The sequence below is a fragment of the Lissotriton helveticus genome, chromosome 4_1 (assembly GCF_964261635.1).
Source record: "Lissotriton helveticus chromosome 4_1, aLisHel1.1, whole genome shotgun sequence".
Lineage (NCBI taxonomy): Eukaryota > Metazoa > Chordata > Amphibia > Caudata > Salamandridae > Lissotriton > Lissotriton helveticus.
The window spans coordinates 105369057-105392409 of record NC_136063.1 but is presented as its reverse complement, the minus strand read 5'-3'; the positions used below and the strand labels follow the sequence as shown (position 1 = coordinate 105392409).

The following is a 23353-nucleotide window of genomic DNA, read 5'->3' as shown; positions in this document are numbered from 1 at the left end:
AGCCAGCCAAGGGATCTTTTTAAAATGGTCTAGGGACAGAGCGTCAGACATGATCTTATGGTTTAGTGGGAGGTCTTCATTGAGCCACGTCTTTAACCAAAAGATCAGGGGAGCCATGTTCAACCCGTCAGTAAGGAAATCTAAGCCCACCTCCATATGTATGGAGTAGGTTGATGTGGACTGCGGCACAGAAAGGAGTGTCCTTATGAATCTGTTCTCCGCTCTCTGAATTGGTTCCACATTTACATAGCCCCAAAGTGGTGAGCCATATGACGCGAGAGCAACAGATTTACTCCTATAAATTTTTAACAATGCTTTCATGGGCCTCGCACCTAACCTACCCGCAAAGCCCATGAGGGCAGACGATGATCTAGTGACCGCCAGCTTCTTCGCCCTCACCTGAGGACCCCAAGTTCCTCTTTGATCAAATAGGACCCCTAGGTAGGGAAAAGTGGAGACCCTAGATACCGTATCCCCTCTACACATGAAGGTTTTTGTTCTACTTTTGCAGCTTTCTCGGCCCACCACCATGGTATGCGACTTACTGGCATTTATTTTTAAGTCAAGCTGTTCCATGAATATGCCGAAGGCATTTAAGAGGCGTTGAAGGCCGACACCCGTGCGCGCAATTAGCACAGCGTCGTCCGCGTACAGGAGCGCTGGGATCTTAACTGCTCCTGCACGCGGGATGTCGACTTCCTTCTCCTCCAAGTGTGCACCCAAACCGTTAATATAAATGGTGAAGAGCAGTGGGGCCAATATACAGCCCTGCCTTACCCCCTTCAGGGATTTGAAAAGAGACGTACACCTACCCTCGTTTGTGACCCGTACGGCCGCAAAAAGCTCCTGGTGTAGGGAGGCCATGAATCTCACTAGTGCCTCATCAATTCCCATCTCCAACAAAGTCGTCCATAACTTAGCCCTGTTAACCAAATCGAAGGCCGAGGAGAGGTCCATGAATGCTAGAAACAGGGACCCCTCCTTGGCCACCGTGTATTTTGATATAAGCAGGTGTAAGTTAGAGCATTGTTCGATTGTGCCTTTCCTTTCTCTGAACCCATACTGAATCTCTGACAACCCTCCACAGCTCTCAACATTATCCCTCAACCTAGACAAAAGGACTCTGCCTAAGATCTTCACCGACGAGTCCAAAAGGGATATAGGCCTGTAACACCCGGGGTCCTCCCGTTGGCCCTTTTTAAAAATGGGGACGATGGTAGAAATGTCCCAGGAGGATGGTGTAGGGTTGCTGTTGACGGCAGTAAATACATTAGCCAGTACCTTTGCCCACAGCTTTGGGGAGTGTATGAAAAAATCGGCTGGCACCCCATCGGGGCCCGGGGCCTTGTGCTTAGTTGTGGCCACAATAGCTTTCTCCACTTCTGAACTGTAGAACTGTATTGGAGTGGCGTCTAAGGTGGCCAACGACATGCCTTTAGTTGCCACATCATTATCCCCGTACACGTTTTTAAAGTGAGTTAACCACTTGTCATCTGGGATGACACAGACCATGGCCTCGTTATTTTGGTCGGAGAAGAATGGCTGTTTGATTATTTCCCAGAATTTGTGACTGTCCTTCAGGACAGCCACGGAAGGAGATTTTCCCAAGATTCCCGTTTAATACTTTCTTGTCTGGTTTTTATAGCTGACTTGTAAATTTTCCTCAATCTAACAATCTCACCCCTTACCCTAGGTGTTTTTTTCAGAGCTACCATCAGAGACCTGTGTGCATTTGAGCATGCGGTGTCAAACCAACGCTTCTTGTTTGGTGCCCCTTTCTTTGGTTTAACCAGGAGATCCTGCGATACCTGCCCACAGATTGACTCAAAGGCCCCTATAATTTCATACCCCGGGGCACTGGGGTTCTGCCAAACCTCAACCTGTTCCATAATTTTCGGGAAGACCTCTGCGTAAAAATTTTCTGGGGCCACCTTAGCCCACTTGACTCTCCTACCCTGATCAGAGGCACGCAAGGTGTGGTACGGCCTTGCTTTCCCCGGATTTGGCCCCATATGATCTCCCCATGCCACTTCTAGTAAAACAGGGTTGTGGTCACTGTAGTGAGATGGCACAGTGCAGTAGGAAATCACCCGGTTTAAAATGCCTTGTGTGATAAAAATGTAATCAATTATAGTTCCAGGATTAGTGCCAGTAAAGGTAGCTATTCTTAGGCCGCCCTCTGGTTCGTACAGGTTGAAATTTACCAATAGGTCTTCTAGCTCCTCTCCTTCTGTGGTGTGTTCAAAATGCGGTACCTCGGGCCTTCGCCCCAATCCTGGTTAGTTAAGCCGCATACTAACATACAGGGATGAATGTTAAAATCACCTAATAATATATACTCTATATCAAACTGAGTGTTCTGACTGCCTGTCCTTAATATAGCATCTAAGGTGGCAATATTGCTGCCACTATCATCCCTGTTCTGTGAGTTATAAAAATTAATATATAAGGACCTCCTAGTGGGGTTAATCACTCTCTCTATGATGAGAATGTTATGCGAGTCAGTGCTAATCTGTTTTAGGGAGCCCTTCAGTTCCAAGGAAAACAACATCAACAAACCTCCCTTGGCTCTGCCAATGCGGCTAGGGATAGCTGCCTTGGCAAAGCTAGTAAATCCATCACACCAAAAACTAGCAGTTGTATCCCAAGTTTCCTGGAGGGCAATGATCTTATGACCCACAACAAAGCTTAACCACTCCTTATCATCCCGTTTGGAGTTGAGGCCAGCTACATTCCAGCTTAGTATTTTGCAGGTTTCTATAGTTCTCTTCTCCGCAAAATCGGTCAAGGGGGCCCCATTTTCTGCTCGCAGATGAAGGGTTCCATTAACCGATGAGTTACCCACTAGCTCTGCTACATTTGACTGTTCATGAGAAATATCGTTTCCGTTAACATTCTCATTAAAGGAGCCGCCGACGTTCTCGGCCAAAGTTTGGTCAGGAACAGTTTCCCTTTCTGTAGCAACCTGCATTTTGCGATCTTCCAAACTGATTGTCTCATGCCTATTTGTACCATTTGTAAAATATCTGCCCCTGTCCTTGGGGTTGGTTATTATACATGAGAATCTTGATCCATTTTGTGACGTATTTGGACCCCCCGTACGTCAATCGCAATCATTTAGGTTGGCCAAAACCCCATACCTATTCGCTGTACCAAACCCCCACTCCTGTGGTTTAGCCCCCAATCCCCATCCGTTTGCTGCTGCATTCCACCTGGGTAGTGGGGTATTGGGGCGCATCGAAAACTGCTCATCACCCAACCAGGCTCCAAACCCATTTCCACAACTCCCCTGGTCAATCACCGGGACACCCACCCCCCACCCGTTCGTTGTGTTCCGATTTGGTCTAGGGTTTTTTGGAAAATAACGCATTCTGTTGATAATCGCGTGGCCCTATACCAAATCTATCTACTAGGCCAATGCCATGTTAATTATATATAGGTCTAAGACCCCCCCCATCTGTTACTACTTGTACCCCACCCTGGTCTTGGGATATTTGGGTGGTTCGCATGTTGCTGCTCACTGTAGAAACATTTTAGGGTAAGAGGGATTATGGATCCACTTCTTCGTTGGGGCGGAAATATGTTTGACAGGACATTTGGGAGCACTGCCGCGTTTGCAAAATTTAACACTACGCAGTCCCCCTTAAACTTTTTTTGCCTGTTCCCTATCCATGTCATCCTCCTCGCCATTTCGATTTCCCCTGCCAACTGCTCTTTCCCATAATGTGCCATCTGCATGTTACTTGACAGCCAGTGTAACGCCTTGCTAGTCAGGGATGAGGTAGATTCTGTTTGGCCAGGGGATAAGATAGGAACATTTGCTAGGACCAATACCACTGGTGAGGCTTCCACTATGAATTGTGGTGAATCATCCTCTGAGGATGGCAATGTTGGTACAGTGGGTAGAAGTATAGGGGCCTCCCTCACCACTTCTTGGCTGGGTACATCTAAAGGTGCCTGGCCAGGTGGGATAGTCTCTAATAGGCCTTCATCTGCAACTATGTCTCCCCCATTGATGTCATTATTTTCCTTCACAGTATCTATTGGTCTGGAGACGATGGTTGCTACATTCTCAATTTCTTCTACTAGTTTACATTGCAGACCACCCATCCTTTTCACCTCTACAGTAAGCTTATCAATTTTCCCAATCAATGGCTTGATAATGGTCTTTATTTTTAGATCTATCATATCCGCTATCCTGTTAAAAAGGTCATCATCTATAATTTGTCTGAGATTCTCTTCCTCATGCTCCGATTTTTTTCCCTTCAACTTTGGTTGAGAAGTGACCCTTTTCCGCCCTGCCCGTGACCCCCCTCTTTTTGGCTGAATTCTTCTACAGGTTCTCACCGCCCTAGTCGCGGGCACAGAGAATGATGATTCATCTGCTTTGAATTCCGCGTGGGACTCGGGGTCAGAGTCTACATTTGTCTCTAGGTCGACCAGCAGTTCTGCACTTTGGTCAAGGCTTCCAGTGTCAGGGAAGTTGGTATCAGGGATGTTCGTGCTGGGATCTTGCAATGGTACATCAATCATTTGCACACTGGAGGAAGGACTCCCTAGGTGAAGGACAGGGGATTGGCTCAATCCTAGCGATTGCCTTCTTTCGCTGTTTATTTTATTTACCACTTGAACTAGATAATTATCTAGAGTATTAAGTGTATCTGGTGCACCCGGAACAATTTTCTTAGGCATATTAACAAATGGTAATAAACACCGCAATATAAGACAAACGAGTGTCGATCAGACCAGGTGCGCACCGAAACAAACCCAAGGACACTGCTTTTCTGTAATTGATGGTATAGTCTTACTATGGTCGGCTAACTTAGGTGGGTATATGAACAAGGTGAATCCCGGGACGCTCAACCAGGGGATCTGGCCCAGTCCAGTCTCCTCAGGCCTAAGAGGGCCCACCCTTTGCCCGGGTTTCGCCCCGGGCTACGACCCGCGCGCGTCCCGCGGTGCGCGATAGCAGGCCTGCTTATGATGAACAAGAGGGCGTGGCACTGGGAGGGGGCGCGGCTCGGCCGGGAAGAGGAACCAGCTGTCGGTGTTTCCTGGACTGCTGGTCCTCGCAGTCCCGGTCACCGCGCCTCTCCCCTCCTCTGCAGCCACAAAGGTCTTATGATCCACGAAGGTGTCCAGAAAAGGCAAGGACCTTGACGCGCTACTCCTGTAGCAGGGCACAGAGTCAGGCTAATAAAACCACTCTCGAGCGGCTCCCGCGAAGCGGGGGCCGCGAGAGGTAAAGAGCAACAGGCAGGGGGCGTGGCACTGGGAGGGGGCGCGGCTCGGCCGGGAAGAGGAACCAGCTGTCGGTGTTTCCTGGAATGCTGGTCCTCGAAGTCCCGGTCACCGCGCCTCTCCCCTCCTCTGCAGCCACAAAGGTCTTATGATCCACGAAGGTGTCCAGAAAGGGCAAGGACCTTGACGCGCTACTCCTGTAGCAGGGCACAGAGTCAGGCTAATAAAACCACTCTCGAGCGGCTCCCCTCGGGAGTCTCTCTATTGTGCTCTTCAGGAGGAGTGCTTAGACCTCTTCTTGGAGGAGGTGAAGATGAACTGTGCTGAGGGTGCGTCTGTGGGGAAGGATGTTGAGAGGCGTTGAGAAGATATCTAGGAAGTAGCTTTTGCAAACCATCGAAAATGCCCACTGGTATAATTGCATTTATTTCAGCAAGAGGAAAGCTTGTAAGCAACCCCTGACAAGTGTCATGTAATCATCAATGCTTTGACGTGGAAGCTCCTTTACCAGCTGCACCTCTGCCCTTACCCCTGTTGTTTCTCCATACTCATCCCCAGTTTAACTTCACCTGCTGCTGTCTTTGGTTAGACTGTGGACGGTCTGGCAAGGTTGCTTTAGTTCTACCAGGGCTGTTGGTACCGAAAGGAGGCTTGCAAGGCATCCATAGATTTTGCAATCTCTATGCTCTGTTTTTTTATTTTATCAAGTATGTCACCGACCTGGGACCCAAAGAGATGCTACAAGCCAAATAGATTGTGAGGAGATGCTGCCGGACATTAGGTTTGAACGTGGAGAGGGGGTGCCAGGCATGCCACATGTGGACACTAATATTAATTGTTGAGGCTGAGCTTGCCCAGCGAATGTTGGCGCTGGTGTTGACCATGCCTTCAGAAACTATTTCCTTCCCTTCTTTCTGTACTCTTCAGGGAGATGTTTGATGCCTTCTCCCATCTGAGACCTGTATATCTGAAGAGGAGACCAACAGAGCTGGCTATTCCCACTTCGGGTTGCCATAACAGCAGCTGTCTTGCCCGCCACTCTGATCTTCTCGCTGTTTATGAGGTGGCGGAGCATCAAAAGTGCTTGGTGAAGATGTGCGCGGACGCCTGCATTGCTACCTTCAGATCTCTGCAATAGGAACCCCATTCGCAAGGCTAGAAGTTGAAGACATAGCCCTGTGAAACGGGCCCTAATGCCTTCTGGATGATCCGTCTTGGCTATGGCATAGTAAGATAGTAAGTCTTAATGCAGAGGATGGTCCATCGTGAAAGAGTGTTTTTAAGAGTGCAATACCTTTTTGGCCCCAGAATACCCAAGAACTGGACCATCCAGTTGAAAGTCCTTGGTGGTAATTGACCACCCACCTAAGACACAACAAATGTAACTGTTCCTCCTCTTCAGTAGGATGGGGCTAGGGGAGGATATAATCTTGAAAGGGCGATGGATTGAGCAAGATGGAAAGGGGTCACCAGCTTCGGAAGGAAAACAGCCCCGGCTTGCAACATCTATCAGGATAGAAAAAGGTGAAGGGAGAATGGCAGCAAAGGGCTTGAAGCTCACTAATCCATCTAGCAGAAGTGATAGCAACTAAAACACAGTTGTGAAGGTTGACATTCTTACTGTGCACCTCTGAAGGTGCTCAAATGCAGTCCCCATTAAAAGGTAAGAACCAGATTCAAGTTCCACCAAAGAACCTCAAAAGGAGTTGGAGGATATATATTTGTCAACCCTTTGAGAAAAACGCATAACAGGGGACTTAGAAAGGGACAGCTGGTCCAGCAGACAAAGGAATGCAGACATAGCAGCCAAATACTCCCCCCCCCCCCCCGCCCCCACAGTGCCAATCGCACAACACTGCTGAGCAAGTAAAACTTCTCAAGGCAGAACATGCTACAACTAACAAGAGGTCCACATCATAGTCTGCATGCCACACAACATAGTTGGCCCATCTTCTAGGGTAACTCGAATGCAAACAGAACGGGGATTGAGGCAAGATGAAATTGCACCTATCCTTAATAAAATGTTATCTAAACAGGCAAGGTGCTGAGGACCAGAGATCCAAAACCCCTAAATCTTCTAAGACATAAAGTGTCTCACTTTACCATAAAACAACACTGGTCCAGCAATCTAATTCAAGTTAAGGTTAACAAGAAGTCATTAGTTGTATATAACTATGTATAGATCACATTTCAGCAAAGGAATCGCAGTTCAATAAAATTGTTTCATCAAATTCTTTATTCAGGACTTCTTTTTCGGCAAGATAAAAAAGTCTGTAGCTAACGCGTTTCGTCCTCTCGGACTCCTTCAGGGCAAAAAACACATTTTCTTGCGGTCTGTCCTGAATTTGTTCTTAAATGTAGTTTCTTTGTCTAAAATCTGGTAAAATCTGATTGTATCTATTATAAATGTACACATTTTTCTGATGTTTCTAATGCAGTGTGTAGTATTTGTTATAGATTTGATTGCCAGATTTGCGCGGTTTGAAGTCAGTCAGTATCAACCGTCCTCCGTTTTATTTTCATGACTGTTTTTCATGATCCGTCGGCCGGCAAGGTAGCGTGGCGTCAGAATGCATACTCATAAGTGGGTTGTTGGCTTCAAGACCTCCAGGTTGTGGATATTCGTGATTGTCCTCCAGATCCTTGCATTGTAACTGACGATTAGTTGGAACTCTGGTCCAATGTAACCAATGTCATCAGAATCCCCATCGCCTTTCTCTAGGACCCCGTTGGAGTCACTTTGCTAGGTGAGGCATGGTCAACAATTGAAACGTGTGTCTTCCCTGTGGATTTGTCAATGTTGAAGGCTTTGCTGACGGGAGTGTTGCTGACAGGATGGCCATGAATACAGCTTTTACGGCTGTTTATTTAATCATTGGAAGTGTAATTTAGGATGCCGTTGTTGATGAAGAACTCCTAGTTGCAGTAGTTGATGATGTGGTTCGTGTAGGTAAAGACTTAGTAGAAGGCACAATTTTCCTCTCGGGCAGAGGTTTTACTCCTGAAGATTTCTTTTCAGACCAAGGAGTCAGAGACGATGAAGATCCTGATAAAGGCTTTGTGAAAGGTTTTGTTGAAAAACTCACTTTAGAGTTCTTTGGCTCCTTCACCTTATTATGACTCTTCTCAGGACTACAATGCCTGCAGATTCAGATATTAATACAGGTAAACATTTCCCAGAGCCTGGCTGCCTTCTGGCGCCCTCTTTGAGGATGACGGGATTCCTTATCTGAGGGAATATATTTTTCTTTCTTCAAACTGTAAAGCACTCCATTTCCGCTGCCTTGCAAGATTTTGGTGGAAAACCTCATGCGAGGCTTGGACTTACTGAAACCTGTGTTGAGAATATAGTCAGTAAATACACCTATACTGAAGATCATCTGCACGAAGGTGCTTTTTTGCTACAACCACAGTTCCTGAAGAGAGACTTCTTAGGAGTATTTGACACTGTGGAGAAAAAACAAATGCTCCTATGAGAAAATTTCAGAAGAAATGACGGGCCAAGAAGTTTGGCGGACCACAGACCCAGGTGGTAAATACCAATCTATATTAAGAGAATAAGACCAGAGCTCCGAGGAAGCTCCCTGCACAAATGTGGGCTAGAAAATCTAAGTGATGGTGGCCTCTTGGGTACTGGACCTCAGAAAATGTCCATCTCAATTAATAAAAGTTTGGCTTATTTTCAATGAGGTGGATGTGCTACTAAATCAAAAGCTGGGAAATTCAAAGGTACTGAGTCTGCAGCTGGAAGTCTCTATCAGATAGATCCAATAATGGAAAGTTGTATCCTGCATGAAAAAGGAAACACAACTCTGACAAAAAACATGCTCTGTGTAAACAAGCAGATACCTTCATGGTAAAAATGAAATTTATAACCTGAGAAGAACAGGGTTCTCTCCTCTCCATGACTGATGGCACCATGAGAAGCACTTCAAAAGTCTCGCTGTAAAGAGCAGCATCTCTACCAGGGCAGCAATGACCCTTGCTGATTAATTTCCCTAAATTACCTTTCTCTTTTGTAAATAATTGTGTATACAAAGGTTAAAAAACAAGCCAACGCTAATAAAAACTTGATGAAGAAGCCATGATAGGGAACCAGATCTACCCGAAGAATAATTTAACAAAATGTTTTAGCCATGGCTAGGAATCACTCATTTTATCTGAATGATATTTGCCTGATTAAATATTTTGACTCCTGAAATTTGTAGTGACGAGATTCCTGTTTATGGAATAGTCTGCCTGCGGAATATTTAGTCAGTCATAAACCATATGAAAATCAGACCACATTCAAACTACAAAAGTGAATACCTGTTTGAATAATAACTGTGCTGACTGCTTCCTTCTGCGGATGAAAACGTAGGGGAAGACGACCTCCATTGTGGCGTCAGACTTGCAGATTTCTGTTTTTTGATCAGCACTGGCTGGCTGTAATCTCCAACCCTCTTACGGCCAAGAGTATGTATGAGGTAACCAGGAGCTGCTGGATCCTGCAGCACCTGTGATGATGAGCAAGAGCTGGATGATGCAGATTCTGACTCCCTCTTTACAGTCGAGTCCTAAACATAACATTGTAGGTTTTTTTAATGACAAAACCTAATAAAAATATTGTATACAGAAGAGTTAAGAGAAAATTAACTTTACATACAGACAAGTAAAATACACTTTTTAGCAGGATGACATTGTTCTACTCCATGGATAATATTTGACTTATAAGCAGAAAACTGAAATGTAAATGGTTTGTCAACGGGGATCATGCAATAATCACAATGCTCATATTAGCAGTAGAACTCTAAAAAGATAAACAATGTCACAGCCATGTTAGCTGTTATACAGCTCCAAGAACTTGAATATTTCTGACTGCTTTCTTTGTTAGTGAAACAGCATCATAATTGTATCAGTGAAGTGTAACTGGAAAGTAACACATTAAAGAATGCTTCAAATACATATCCATTGTAGATGAGGAGAACTGATGTATTGGAAACTGTTTATATTTTTTCAGAAAATCATAGCTGTGTTAGATACCATATAGCTAGGGCTACCATTTCCACATGGACAACCATCTGCATCTTTTCCAAGGGCACACTGTTGTACCCCAATCCAGGGCAAGCAGAACATCGAAAAAATTCAGATAAGGCACACCAAGGAATATGCATCTGGGCAAGGTGTATCCACATTGGGCTAGAGATATTAGACATTTCATTACTGCAGAGCAAAGAGCGGGTCCAGATGTATACATATATAATAAATCATTTAAGATGCCAACTATTGGCTGGCAGCGTAAATAGATGGCTGATGGGAAAAAATCCAACCTATCTATCTAAAAAGGGAGCAAGGTGTAATGAATGTACAGTCATTAGTTCAGACTGTGTAGTTTTCCTCACCTAGCCGTGTTGGATAGGTTCACAGCTGCACATAGATCATAAATATTTGGCTCCCGGATTTCTTTTAAAGTTAGTTTCTCTAAACCAATGCTCTGGCTACAGCACCAACTCTATGTAATTCGTTCACAGCCCTGGCAGTTCAGCACATGAACAGGATAGGGCACCAATGCCACTTTATCCCATTGAGCCCATTACATCATTTTCTATCAATTCAGATTGTCTTGCTGTGAGTTGGTGCAGGAACTCATATATGCCAGTACAAGTGCTGGGATACTAAAATAAGTTAATGGGAGTGAACACTAGAATAATGCTTAAGCTAGAAAAAAAACCTGGAAGCTATGGACAAATCTATTACACCACAGGATTTGTCGAATGATTTTCTGACACATAAAAAAATCATTTTTTTTGTTGCAGAGTATAAATGCTAATCTAGTGGCAATGTTCTTAGTAGAAGATGGTGGATAGTATCAAGGATTTAAGGGGTCTATTTTCTTGATTGATGCTCTACTTTGTTTAATACTTCAGTAATGCTCTTCTGGTTGCATGATTATTGTGTATCGTTAATAAACAAAATACCCAAATATTCAGAGCCCCTGCTTGCCATTTTAGCCTGCATCAGTTTTCATACTATACTACTTTACCTTTCTGATGTGCCTGTGGTCGCAAAGTGCCCAAACATCTGGGCAAAGTCACCAACAATCCACTACAAAGGCCGTCTTTATAGTGAGAAGCCTAAGAGGGCAGCTGTGGAGCGGCTCGAAGAAAGCGCACATTAAAAAAAGTAAGAACCAAGTTCAGGTCCCACTGAGGCATAATGAAGGGAACTGATGGAAATACGTCCTGAATACCTTTGGGAAACTAATTTAAAATAGGGGACTTGAAAAGAGAGGACTGCTCTGACAGCTGCAGAAAAGCTGAGATAGCAGGCAAATTGCCCTTCGACATGCCCAATACAGAGCCCTGCAGGGCCAGTGTAAGAATAAACAAAAAGAACTTGGGAAAGAGGTATAGATAAAGGGTCAACCTGTTTGTCTGTACACAATGCCACCAACTTGCTCCAATAGCTGGTGTATATGGTCTAGGTGGAGGGATGCAAGAGCTGCCAAAATAACATTGCAGACTAGGGGCAGAAGGATGGAAGCTGTTGTCGCTCAATCTCCACACATGAAGCCGGAGCGCTGACAGGTTTGGGTGGAGAAAATGCTCCTGATGCTGTGACAGGAAAGCCTCCAGAGGGAGCAGCGTGATCAGAGGACCAATGGATATGCTCTATATTTCGGGATACTAGACTCTCTGAGTTGAGTCCGGAGCCACAAGGATGACATGGGCCCGTTGTTCCGGATGTTCTTCAGTACTTGGGCAGGAGTGGTATTGGTGGAAAGATGTACAGGAGGCCGGAGCTCCACTTGAGACAAAAAATATCTCTGAGCGAGAGCCACCGTCGAAACTCAGTGGAGAGCTGCTGAAATGTGTGCATGCTTGGCAGTGGCAAACAGATCTAACCAAGGCTCTTCCCACTGCAATTTAGAAGAGTAAATGTAAGTTTAGGGGAGAGATTAATCTACATTTAGCATGATTTGCAAGTCTTTCCCTGGTTTAAGAATGGATACTATGGCTGCTTCCACTATGACACACATATTTGTCCCTACAGATAATAAGCAAATAAGTAATCAAAAAGTTGTAATAAGATAGATTTATAGCTGCTTGGAAATGTGCAGAGAATCAATATGACCCAGGGCTTTACATTTAGGAAGAGAGCTGATAGCTGAATTGATGTCTTCTTTTGTGAAAAGGGTTTCTAGTTTAACACTTTCAATGCTGCGGATGGTTTTAAGACTGACACACAATGTGTGTAGCGCTTTTGACAATTGTTAAATTGAACAACTGAAACATCCTTGTTTCTAAAACATATCATCACCCGTTTATTAGGCGCTTCTATTTGCTTGAGATTGTTTGATTTTAAGTTTTTTCAAAATAATATTCCACTTTGATGTTGCCTTAAGGGTTATCTCTCAAGTGGCAGCTCGTTTGATAATAAATGTGTCGTATAGCTATTTTAAATATTTTAATTGGCTTACTGTCTAATTCTTTTCTTTCTTTAGAGTTTTTTAAAAAATAATCTTTAGCTCTGACAATTATGATTTCTTCCTTGGAAGCTGTCACTAAATCATATACATGGAAATTAAATAGTGGTAAACAGCCAATTACACTTGTTTGGGATCCTTATGATCTTTAGTACCCTTTTACGTACCTTCTAAAATCTCAATTTGGAAGGACCATCGACTCAGTCAAAGGCAAGACAGAGATATGTATGAGTTTGATAACAGGATCCTAGTCTGGGAGGGGTGTGACTTAATTAGTGTAGGGAAATCCTGCTTTATACAATGTTTGTTCTATTTTTTCCTTCTGGATAGCTGGCTTTTGTGACCTCAGGAAGTGGTTGAAGGTTCGTTAACTAGACCTCAGCTACACATGTAGCTACACATGTTCCCATTAAATGGACAACTTCTCCTTCACATTGTCACAAATATCACTCTGGTAAACAGTTTGACTGAGAGCATAGTTTCTGCACAATTGTACTAAGTGTAGACAAATGGTTCAGGAGTTAAAGAAATGTTCCTTCCACTTCCACATTAATATGTAACACATCCTTTCTGTAGTGACATTACAAAGCAACATCTCAGTGTTTAATATGGATTAAAACACTCAAACCTGTAACCTTTGAATGAAACTGTGGCGAAAGCCAATATGCAGTACATGAACAACTGGTCCACACTAATGGTAAGGTTGGATTTTATTACCCATAATCCTTCTGCTAAATTGGGAATTATAAATATATACCCTGCTTTATATTACACATCCAGTAACTGCCTGGAATTCTTGTGCATGTGAACCTAATTCACACCTTTCCTCACTGTAAGCCAGGAAAAGACAAAACCCTTTGACAGGCTTACATCTCACAAAATCGAGGTTTTATTTTTTAGAACATAACCTTTGTTACTTGGTTGAATAACAATGGAGTTGCAGTTTTTCCAGGTAGTTAGGAACACAAGATTCGTGGAATAAGTAGACCATTTAGAAGAGTACCAAATTTGCAAACAAGGTAGGGCTAAATCCATTGTCACAAGGCTGCTCTGTGGTAGACGGGCCACCAGGTCAAGGGTTTCCTGCACCTATAAAACGGGTGGAAGCACCACTGAGGTTACGTAGTTTTTGGCCTCGCTTCGCTACAGCCGCCATTTTTGCGTTTAGTCGCCATTTATGTTGCCTCACTCAGGCAGCACGGCTAACGCGGTAAAATGGTCTTTCTGCCTTTTGCAGCTGCTCCATGTTTTTCTCGTTGAAGAACAACCTTTGTCCTTGTGTGCGATACTGATGTCAGGACCTGGTCGAGTTTGCAAAGCTGTGTCTAGACTGATTAATCCATGTCTTACTCCACTGTTAGGACCCACCATTCTTCTCATTCTTATCTTATTTAACTGGCCTTCACTATTCTCTTCGTGTGTTCTCTTGTTACATAGCCCTTCTTTTGAAGCATTCTACACATGTTTTGCCACCTGCAAATTGAATTACGGGCACTAGTGTTGATTAACCTGAGGGGAGGAGAGCACACGGGTCTGAAAGGAGGGTGTTTTAGACATCCGATAGCTTGTTTTCGAACTATTCCTATTTGTCAGTTTTGTGTATATTGGGAGTTGTCATTGTAAACTTGTGTTGTATAATAGACTGTGCGCCACGGATTGAAGTGGCAGTCTCTTGAGAACCTACCTGTGTGGTACTTCTTAGATAACTGTGCTTAGCTGCAGCTAATAAAACTACTTTTCTACGCCTAACAGAGTGTCTCGTGTCTCTGTCGGTCGAGGCAGGTGAACTCGGAGATCTTAGGCGTGCCCTGCGCCGCCTGGCCCATATGGTCAGGTTCTCCAATTGGCGGCCCAACGTGTGGGTGACTTCAGTGGTAGTAGTTTTGCCCGAGAGTCGTGAGGAGCTACGCAAGAAAATTCCGGAGGATTTCGCGAACCACGTGAGCGACCCCTGCATGTCGAAGTGGACCGAAGATCTTTTGAAGCGTGGCTACTCCTTCCCGGCAGCTGCTGACGACTGCTGCCCTGACTGTCGCCCTGCCTTGGCCCTTTGGTGATGATTGGTATCGCGAGACGTTAGACGGACATATGTTGGCGTGAGAAAAGCATTTAGTTAAGTATTTGTGGGTAGCGCCCACTCTTTTTGTTTTTGTATTTTGTTATTCGATTAGCGCGCTAACCGAAGCCAAGGGGTAAGTACGCTTGTGCTGTGACTCTATTGTCTGAAAATCCCTTGACGTTTGTAAGGAAGTCCAGCTTGTTACGAAATGCCTGGATTTAGTAAGTTTAAGCAATTTTGTTGTTTTGGTTGTTCTAGGGATTCCCGGCTAGAGGATTCTTGTCCGATTCCTCCAGTTGGAACTCCTACTTACGAGTTGTATTCGAAGCATGGTCTGGGTCCTATTGTCTTTAACGAAACATGGATCCGATACACCAAGAAAGATGGTGTTTTACAGTGGCCACAAAATGGTTCTTTTGAGCCCGATATATTAGATAATTTGGAAAAGATTCTATTCAAGAGAAAAGCCCGGCCGGCAATGTTTGACTCCTTTCGCCTATGGCGTAAGGAAGCCAAACAGAAAGAAATTAAGCAAATGAAGAAAGATAAGAAAGAGCAGAGTATGTCGATTCTACAGGCTGCCCAACAATTTAAAAATGACGAAGCTGATCAGGAGATTGAGGTGTCGGAAAGACAACATCGTATGGCAATAGATAGATGCTATCCTGTGTTACCTACTGTATCAAAGAGTAAAACGCGTGATGATGATTCTTTTATGTCCCATTTGTTGACATTACCTCCACCTTATGTGTTAGGTGCTAATGCACCGCCATTGCAGCCTGCTGTTAATCCAGCTGCTTTAGTTCCTGCACAGTTACCTATTCCTGTGATTCCACCTCCGCCCCCTTTACCAGCGACATCCGTACCCCAATCTCCTGCACCTCAGCCTTCCCCAGCTGTTTGCTTTGCTACAGATTTTTCGCCTATTTTACAGGATACGTTGTCTCCCGTTTTGGTGTCAGATTCCCCTACAGCTCGAAAACGTTTAGTCGATACTGTCTGTTGTCGCCTTTTCTTGGGCCTCTTTATTTTTCTCCTGCGTCGTCTAGGAGACAATCCCGTAGTCAGTTTCCGGATTTGGAAGAACGGACTAAATTAGATTCTCTTGCTAGGAATTGGATTACGAGTAGTGTACCATATAGTGTACGTGATATTTTAGATACTTTCCTTCAATGGAACGTGCCCACACAGAGATACGTATTTAATGTTATGTGCAATACCCTGATTAAAGAATGGGGAGACGTGGATCTAGACTCACCTCCTCAGGCTATATTCGAAATACAGGATCAATTTGATAAGGGACTTATTGTGGGTCCTGCTGTAGAGCAGGCTGTTCAGAAGCGTGTTACTTTCCGATCCGCCTTTTTCTCTCAAAGTTCTCTTGAGCCCGATCCCACGGTTCGTCGTAAAATGGCACAGTATCCTATGCGAGAAGTTCCTCCGATATGGAGAGATGAGGTTCCTCAAGCAGGTGCTAATTCAGGTGTTCCTTCTCATTTTCAGCGTATATGGGTACATGACCCTTGGAAAAGGTCAGAAGTATTGGCACTTAAACAGTCTTTACCGGACCCCCGTAAGAATCCTGCTGGGTATTATAAAGAGTTGTCTCAGACTGTTGACGCTTGTATTATGAATCTGGCAGATATTGACTTACTTATGGGAAATCTAGTCCCACAAGCAATATGGACCAAGATTCGTAGGCAGGATCATGCTGCAGCTTTAGGTGGTGATTGGGCTGCCCTTACAGCTGCGGATGCAGGACAAGTAGGTGGTGCCAAACCGGATGTCTTGATTACGGAATTACCTGGAAGAATAATAGATTTGATGAAGACTATGATGCCTGTGGTGCGCGTCAATTGGGATAAGTTAGCGGCGTGTAAGCAAAAGACGGATGAAAGTGTCTCCGACTTCTTTACTTGTTTCGAGGAGACTTTCATCGATCATAGTGGGCAAGACATGAGTACTGAAGGTGGACAGCGATTATTCGTAGACAAATCTGTTTTTAATTTACTTCCAGAATTAACGCATAAATTAAAACAATCGGAGAGTTCGTGGGCTGTCTCTTCTACTGCTCAGATATTGGCCACTGCTCAATATTATGAGAATAGGGATAAGGAAGATAAGGAGAAAACGGAGAAAAAGACTAAAGACTTAAAAACGAAGGTTCTTCTGCAACAGGCTTACCCCTCTCGTTCCGCTCAACACCAATTTCCACAGCCCCCGCAGTTTCAGAGGTTGTTACAGAAGCCAGTACCCTCAGTTCCACGAGTTCCATTGGGCCCTAATCAGTGTGCCTATTGTAAGGAAGATGGTCATTTTAAGAATGCTTGCCCAGTTTTATTACAGCGGTATGGTGGACCATTAGCACCACGGGGTCGTGGTGATTCTCGATCTATATCCAGAGGTAGGGGTCGTGGTGCGTCGACTCAGGAACGACGTCCCTCTCCCCCTCAGGATTCTACAAATTACTTTGATCAGCAGAACTCTCAATCTGCACAATACTACAATGATGACTATTGTTTCGATAATGAGGACGTTGATTTTCATACTAGCTGGGACAGCCATAGGCAAAGTAAGGGAGTCGTATCAGTTCCAGTAGATCAGGAAGGACCTTATGTTAATGTTATGGCATTAGGTGTTACAGAACCATTTCTCTTGGATACTGGTGCTATGAGAAGTTCCATAATTCATTCTAAACTCCCTGGGGCACCTTTGTCTGGCTTAACAAATGTTTCTGTGGGATTTTCTGGCGCCCCAGTTTCAAATCCTATTTCTTGTCCTTTGCCCATTTCCATTGATCCATACGATATGGAAGCTCCACTTCTTTTAACAACAGGATGCGGAGAGAATTTATTGGGGTTAGATTTATTGAAACGTCTACATGCTACACTGTATTGTTCACCCTCTGGCGTACACCTCACTTTGGGTGATAAACTAACTTCTTCGATGTATGTATCAAAAGAACAGCTACCACCCGAGTTGCGTTCACTTCCTGCTACACTTTGGGCTATGGGTCCTAATGATGTTGGCTTATTGCAAATTCCACCATATGCGATTACTGTTAAAGACAATGTTAAGATGCCACGAGTTCCTCAATATAAAATATCTAGTGATGGTGAGAGAGCTTAGTTGGCCATTGTTCATGATTTGGTTCAGAAGGGTGTGGTTGAAGAGACTACAGGGAATGTTTGCAATAGTCCTGTTTTACCTATTCTCAAACGTACTGATCCCTCTCAGCCACCCGTGTACCGTTTTGTGATTGATCTTCGAGAGGTCAACAAAATTGTTGTCCCTCAGTTTCCTGTTGTGCCAGATATAACAGCCTTGCTCACTATGATTCCTGCTTCAGCGGTCTGGTTCTCGGTGATTGATCTTAAGAATGCTTTCTTCAGCATTCCTATTGCTGGGGAAGGTAGGGATCTCTTTGGCTTCTCTCTCGGAGGCCGCAGCTTCCGGTTTAAGCGTGCACCTCAAGGGTATTGTGAAAGTCCTTCCATATATAGTCAAGCTTTAAAGTCTCAGCTCGACACCTTTTCTTTACCCTTGGGTGCTACTCTTAGCCAATATGTGGATGATTTATTGATCGCTGCTGATTCGGAAAATGTCTGTAAAAATGCAACTGTGTCGCTCTTACGACACTTGTCTGATTTACATCATAAAGTATCATCTTCCAAGTTACAATATTGCCGACAAGACGTTACCTATTTAGGTCATCTCTTGTCGAAGGAGGGAAGGCGATTGACTCCAGAACGTATTCATGCAATTGCACGGATGCTGTACCATCCACACAAAGAGAAGTGCGTGCTTTCTTAGGCATTACCTCTTACTGTAGACAGTGGATTCCAAATTTTTCCCTACTTGCTAAACCTCTGTTGGCACTTACACTTAAAGATACGCCCCAGCCTCTGCCTTGGACTGATGAATGTCAAAAGAGTTTTTCAGATTTACGTACTGCCTTGTGTTCTGCTCCTGTGTTGGGTACTCCAAATTACAGTAAACCTTTCACACTCTATGTACACGAAAGGGAAGGTTGCGCATTATCAGTACTGACGCAACAATTCGACGACAAACAAAAGCCGTGTGCCTATTTTTCTGCAACATTAGATCCAGTAGCTAAAGCATTACCTAGTTGCCTCAGAGCAACAGCAGCAGCGGCAATTTCTATCCGTCAATCCGCTGGACTAGTGCTAGATCATACTCTTAATGTTATGGTGCCACATGCAGTAGATACTTTTCTTAACAGGACAAAAACTCAGCACTTAACAAGTCCTCGCTTGTCTGGGTATGAGTTGACACTTCTAGCTAGCCATATACATATAAAAAGATGTAGTATTCTGAATCCAGCAACATTGTTGCCTATTTTGGATGCGAACAATGTACAAGATAAGCATGATTGTTTTCTTCGCACTGAAGAAGAAACAAAGGGTCGAATAGATCTGAAAGATACACCACTTGTGGATCCGGATGGGATCCTATGGGTAGATGGGTCTTGTTTCAAACTTCCTAATGGCGAAACCACAGCTGCTTATGCAGTAACGACTTTGTACACAGTGGTAGAAACTGCACCATTTCGCATAATTCAGCACAAGCTGCAGAATTGATTGCGTTGACAAGAGCATGTGTGTTGGCGAAAGGGAAAAGAGTGACTATCTATACTGACAGGCAGTATGCATTTGGCGTTGCCCATAGTTTTGGTTGTTTATGGAGGGAAAGAGGATTCTTTACCTCCCACGGCACCAAGATACAACATGGTCAGTTGGTAACTGACCTTCTTGAATCACTTGCTTTGCCTACTCAAATAGCAGTGCGCATAAAAAGATTACTGATGACGTGGGTCAAGGAAATGCATTTGCAGATGAGATAGCGAAGGAGACAGCGAGGAATGTTGAAAGTCGCATGTATGTTGCGGGCCCCGCTAGATGGGTCGCAGAAGCTGGTATGTGTGAAGACACAGTGGAAAGTGTGACAGCAATTCAGAAGGAGGCCACCGAGAAAGAATTAAGTACGTGGAGAGAGAGTACGGGAATGTTAGACAGTACGGGATGTTGGACGGAATTGTCAGAACATCAACGGTGGTTGCTACCAGATGCGTATGTACTGCCTGTAGTTACTATGGCCCATGGACCAGCCCACATTAATGCAAGGGGCATATGTAAGCTTTTAGCTCCAGTATGGCAGAATGAGGGTATTCCTAAATGTGCAGAAAATGTGGTGAAACATTGCATTGTTTGTTTGATGCACAATCCAGGAAAGGGAACCCCAACTCCAGCAGGTCACTTTGCACCCCCTACGTACCCATTCGAGGTACTGCAAATAGACTATATCCATATGGAACGCTTTAATAATCTAAAGTACGTCCTGGTGGTGGTTTGTGCCTTTTCCGGATGGATAGAGGCCTACCCCCTAAAGGACAACACTGCCTTGTCCAATGCAAAAATACTTTTGAAAGAATTCTTCCCGAGGTGAGGTTTGGTTTGCCGCGCATTGTCTGGAGTGACAATCGAAGTGAATTTGTAGGTCAGATTATGAGAAAAGGTGTGTGTGGGTCTAGGCATTAGACAGAAATTCCATGCGGCAAACTATCCTCAGTCAGCAGGTCTGGTAGAGTGCTATAGTGGCACTCTCAAACTTAAGTTAGCAAAGATTCAGGCCAGGCCAGGCCTTTCTTGGCCTGATGCCTTGCCTTTGGCACTTCTTTCAACTAGAACGACTGTTCATTCTCGTTTGGGGCTTAGCCCATACGAGATTGTGTTCGAACGCCCAGCTAATGTCTGGGGAGTCCCCAGACCCAAATAGTACTCAGATATTCCATACCCGCTGTTGGTTGACTATTTGCATGATCTCACCACTAAATTGCATGTTATTCATTAACAGGTCCAAAACGCTTTACCGGAGGCCTCCTCAGATCCAGGACACACCATCCAGCCTGGGGATTGGGTGTGTCTGAAAAACTTCCAGAGGAAAAAGAACTTGGAACCTCGCTGGGGGCCGCAGAGACAAGTGTTACTCACAACTCGTACAGCTGTCAAAGTCCTGGGAAAGAAAAACTGGATCCACGGCGTGCATTGCAAAAGGGTACCATTGCCTTTACCTTATGACCAGGGGGTCCGAGAAGGTATCGGTGATAGTGAGTGCGAGAAGGTACCCAGTTTCGTACCTTTTAGCAGTGCACGCCTGGATTGGACTAGCTCAGAGAAGGAGGACGATGACGTCTTACAGGAAGCTGTACCTGTGCATCTAAGACTCAACACTACAGATCCCGAACATTTATTCAAGGACCAAACAACGCCTGGAAAGAGACGATACAATTTGAGAAAGAGATCGCCTAAAGACAATTAATTTTGGTTTCCTTTGATTCTGTTTATTAAAGAAACGTTCTTTTTCTTCCCTTTATCCATCAAGTTGCAGGGTCACGGTAGGAGTCTTGAGCTGTGACCTGAATAGTGACAAGGTCAACAGGACTTGCAGTGTCATAGGACGGCTAACAATCACAGCCAAGTGATTAAGGAAGAGCAACGCCTTTAGATTAATGGATAGTACAGGGAAAGGAAGTGATATTAAAATAATGAAGAGAGCTCATTATAAGAAACTATTATTCGGTCATTGTGGCGTAGCCCTATGTGTTTAGGTATGTTTATGTAGTTTATGAGCATGTATAGGATGGCTTATTCACGTCCTGCAGTTAGTACCTGTTCCCGCTTCTGCCCCTCTAACTCCCTCTACTACTGTTTCTCCGCATAAATTTTACTCACTCCCAGACCACGAGCAAATGAGAAGAATGGAATATCTTAATTCGTTCATTCAACTGTTACATCAGCATCAATTGATAGTAAATGTTACTGATTGTTGGGTCTGTGGTCTCATACCACATAATACACAAAGAGGGATGCCATATCTAGTCCTCCCCTTTTCATACGAAGGTTCTGCTTGGGCCTATCTGGCTATGTTTTCCAAGGCATACCAGAACTTACTTCGATATCCTTCTGGTGGATCCTATAATGGTGGAGTAGATTTCAGTCACAGTTCTTTGATAAAAGGTATTGTAACGATGGCAAAGATTGCTGACATTATCAAGATTCCCAAAGACGAGAAGAGAGCATATGATGGGTGGAATATAACTCGCTATACTCTCAGCCTCACCGACAAGCTTAAGCAACAGAGTTCTACACCGATTTTGGTGCTACCCCAAAGAGGTCGTTTGTGTTTGCAAATAAATGGCCAGAATACCAAAACTAAGCAAGAGAGGAGCAATTGCTCCCATACTTATGTCTATACTCCTTCTACCCCCGCACCATTGGTGGCATCGCAAGGTACATATTTTATCTGCCATGACAAAGCTTATACATGGCTCCCCCCCATACTTTTCGGGGACGTGTTATATAGCTTTTCTCCTCCCTCCTACATATACTGCTCCTGCTGATTATCATAAAAAGAGAATTGTTAGAGGAGTTGTAGATTCAGAAGATACAGCAGGGCAAGAAAGAGGGGATTTTCTGAAAGGGTTTCTTCCCTTTTGGGGTCCGATGGCCAATAGCAAAAATATTAGACAGTTGGTCCGTGTGGTTGATGCTACCATCAATGTGACTTCTGGAGCATAGAAGAATTTGACTGCCGAGCTTCAGGCGGATCGACTTATGACTTTACAGAATAGAATGGTTTTAGATATAATCCTTGCAGATAAAGGAGGAGTCTGTAAACTGATTGGATCCAGTTGTTGCATTTATATTCCTGATAATGCCCCTATAGTATACCAAGCCATCTCTAAGCTACATGTCATCTCTGAGTCTATTCACCAAGATACTGGAGATTGGTCTGTGATGGGATGGTTTTGGGGACTACTGTCCACTTGGGGATGGAAAGTGCTAACTTTCCTTGGAATGATTTTAGCACTCGTCTTTGTCTACAGTGTGGCCGAGCCATTTGTGGACTTTGTGCCACGATCTGTGTCTCCAAACCAGTAGCACAGCAGACAGAACACCTTAAGATGATGGTGCAGCAACATCTCAATGACCTCATGACCATTGATATTGACTCAGACTAACATGGGTTCCTTTGTGCATTGCCTGAGTATGGCAAAAGGAGGGTCTGAGGTTACGTAGTTTTCGGCCTCGCTTCGCTACAGCCGCCATTTTTGAATTTAGTCGCCATTTATGTTGCCTCACTCAGGCAGCACGGCTAACGCGGTAAAATGGTCTTTCTGCCTTTTGCAGCTGCTCCATGTTTTTCTCGTTGAAGAACAACCATTGTCCTTGTGTGCGATACTGATGTCAGGGCCTGGTCGAGTTTGCAAAGCTGTGTCTAGACTGATTAATCCATGTCTTACTCCACTGTTTGGGTCCCACCATTCTTCTCATTTTTATCTTATTTAACTGGCCTTCACTATTCTCTTTGTGTGTTCTCTTGTTACATAGCCCTTCTTTTGAAGCATTCTACACATGTTTTGCCACCTGCAAATTGAATTACGGGCACTAGTGTTGATTAACCTGAGGGGAGGAGAGCACACGGGGTCTGAAAGGAGGGTGTGTTTTAGACATCCGATAGCTTGTATTCGAACTATTCCTATTTGTCAGTTTTGTGTATATTGGGAG

The 23353-nt window shown here is 44.3% G+C and overlaps 1 protein-coding gene across 4 annotated transcripts in view; it reads right to left on the bottom strand.

The window, feature by feature from the left end:
- Positions 1–23353, bottom strand: part of NUGGC (nuclear GTPase, germinal center associated) — a 1180213-nt gene that overhangs the window by 104590 nt on the left and 1052270 nt on the right. For 3 of the 4 annotated variants that reach the window (XM_078686520.1, XM_078686521.1, XM_078686519.1), the window contains exon 27: positions 9550–9797. In XM_078686520.1, coding sequence (XP_078542646.1) covers positions 9550–9797 — 248 coding nt within the window. The remainder of the gene's footprint in view (positions 1–9549; positions 9798–23353) is intronic. The other variant, XM_078686522.1, reaches the window with a different exon arrangement.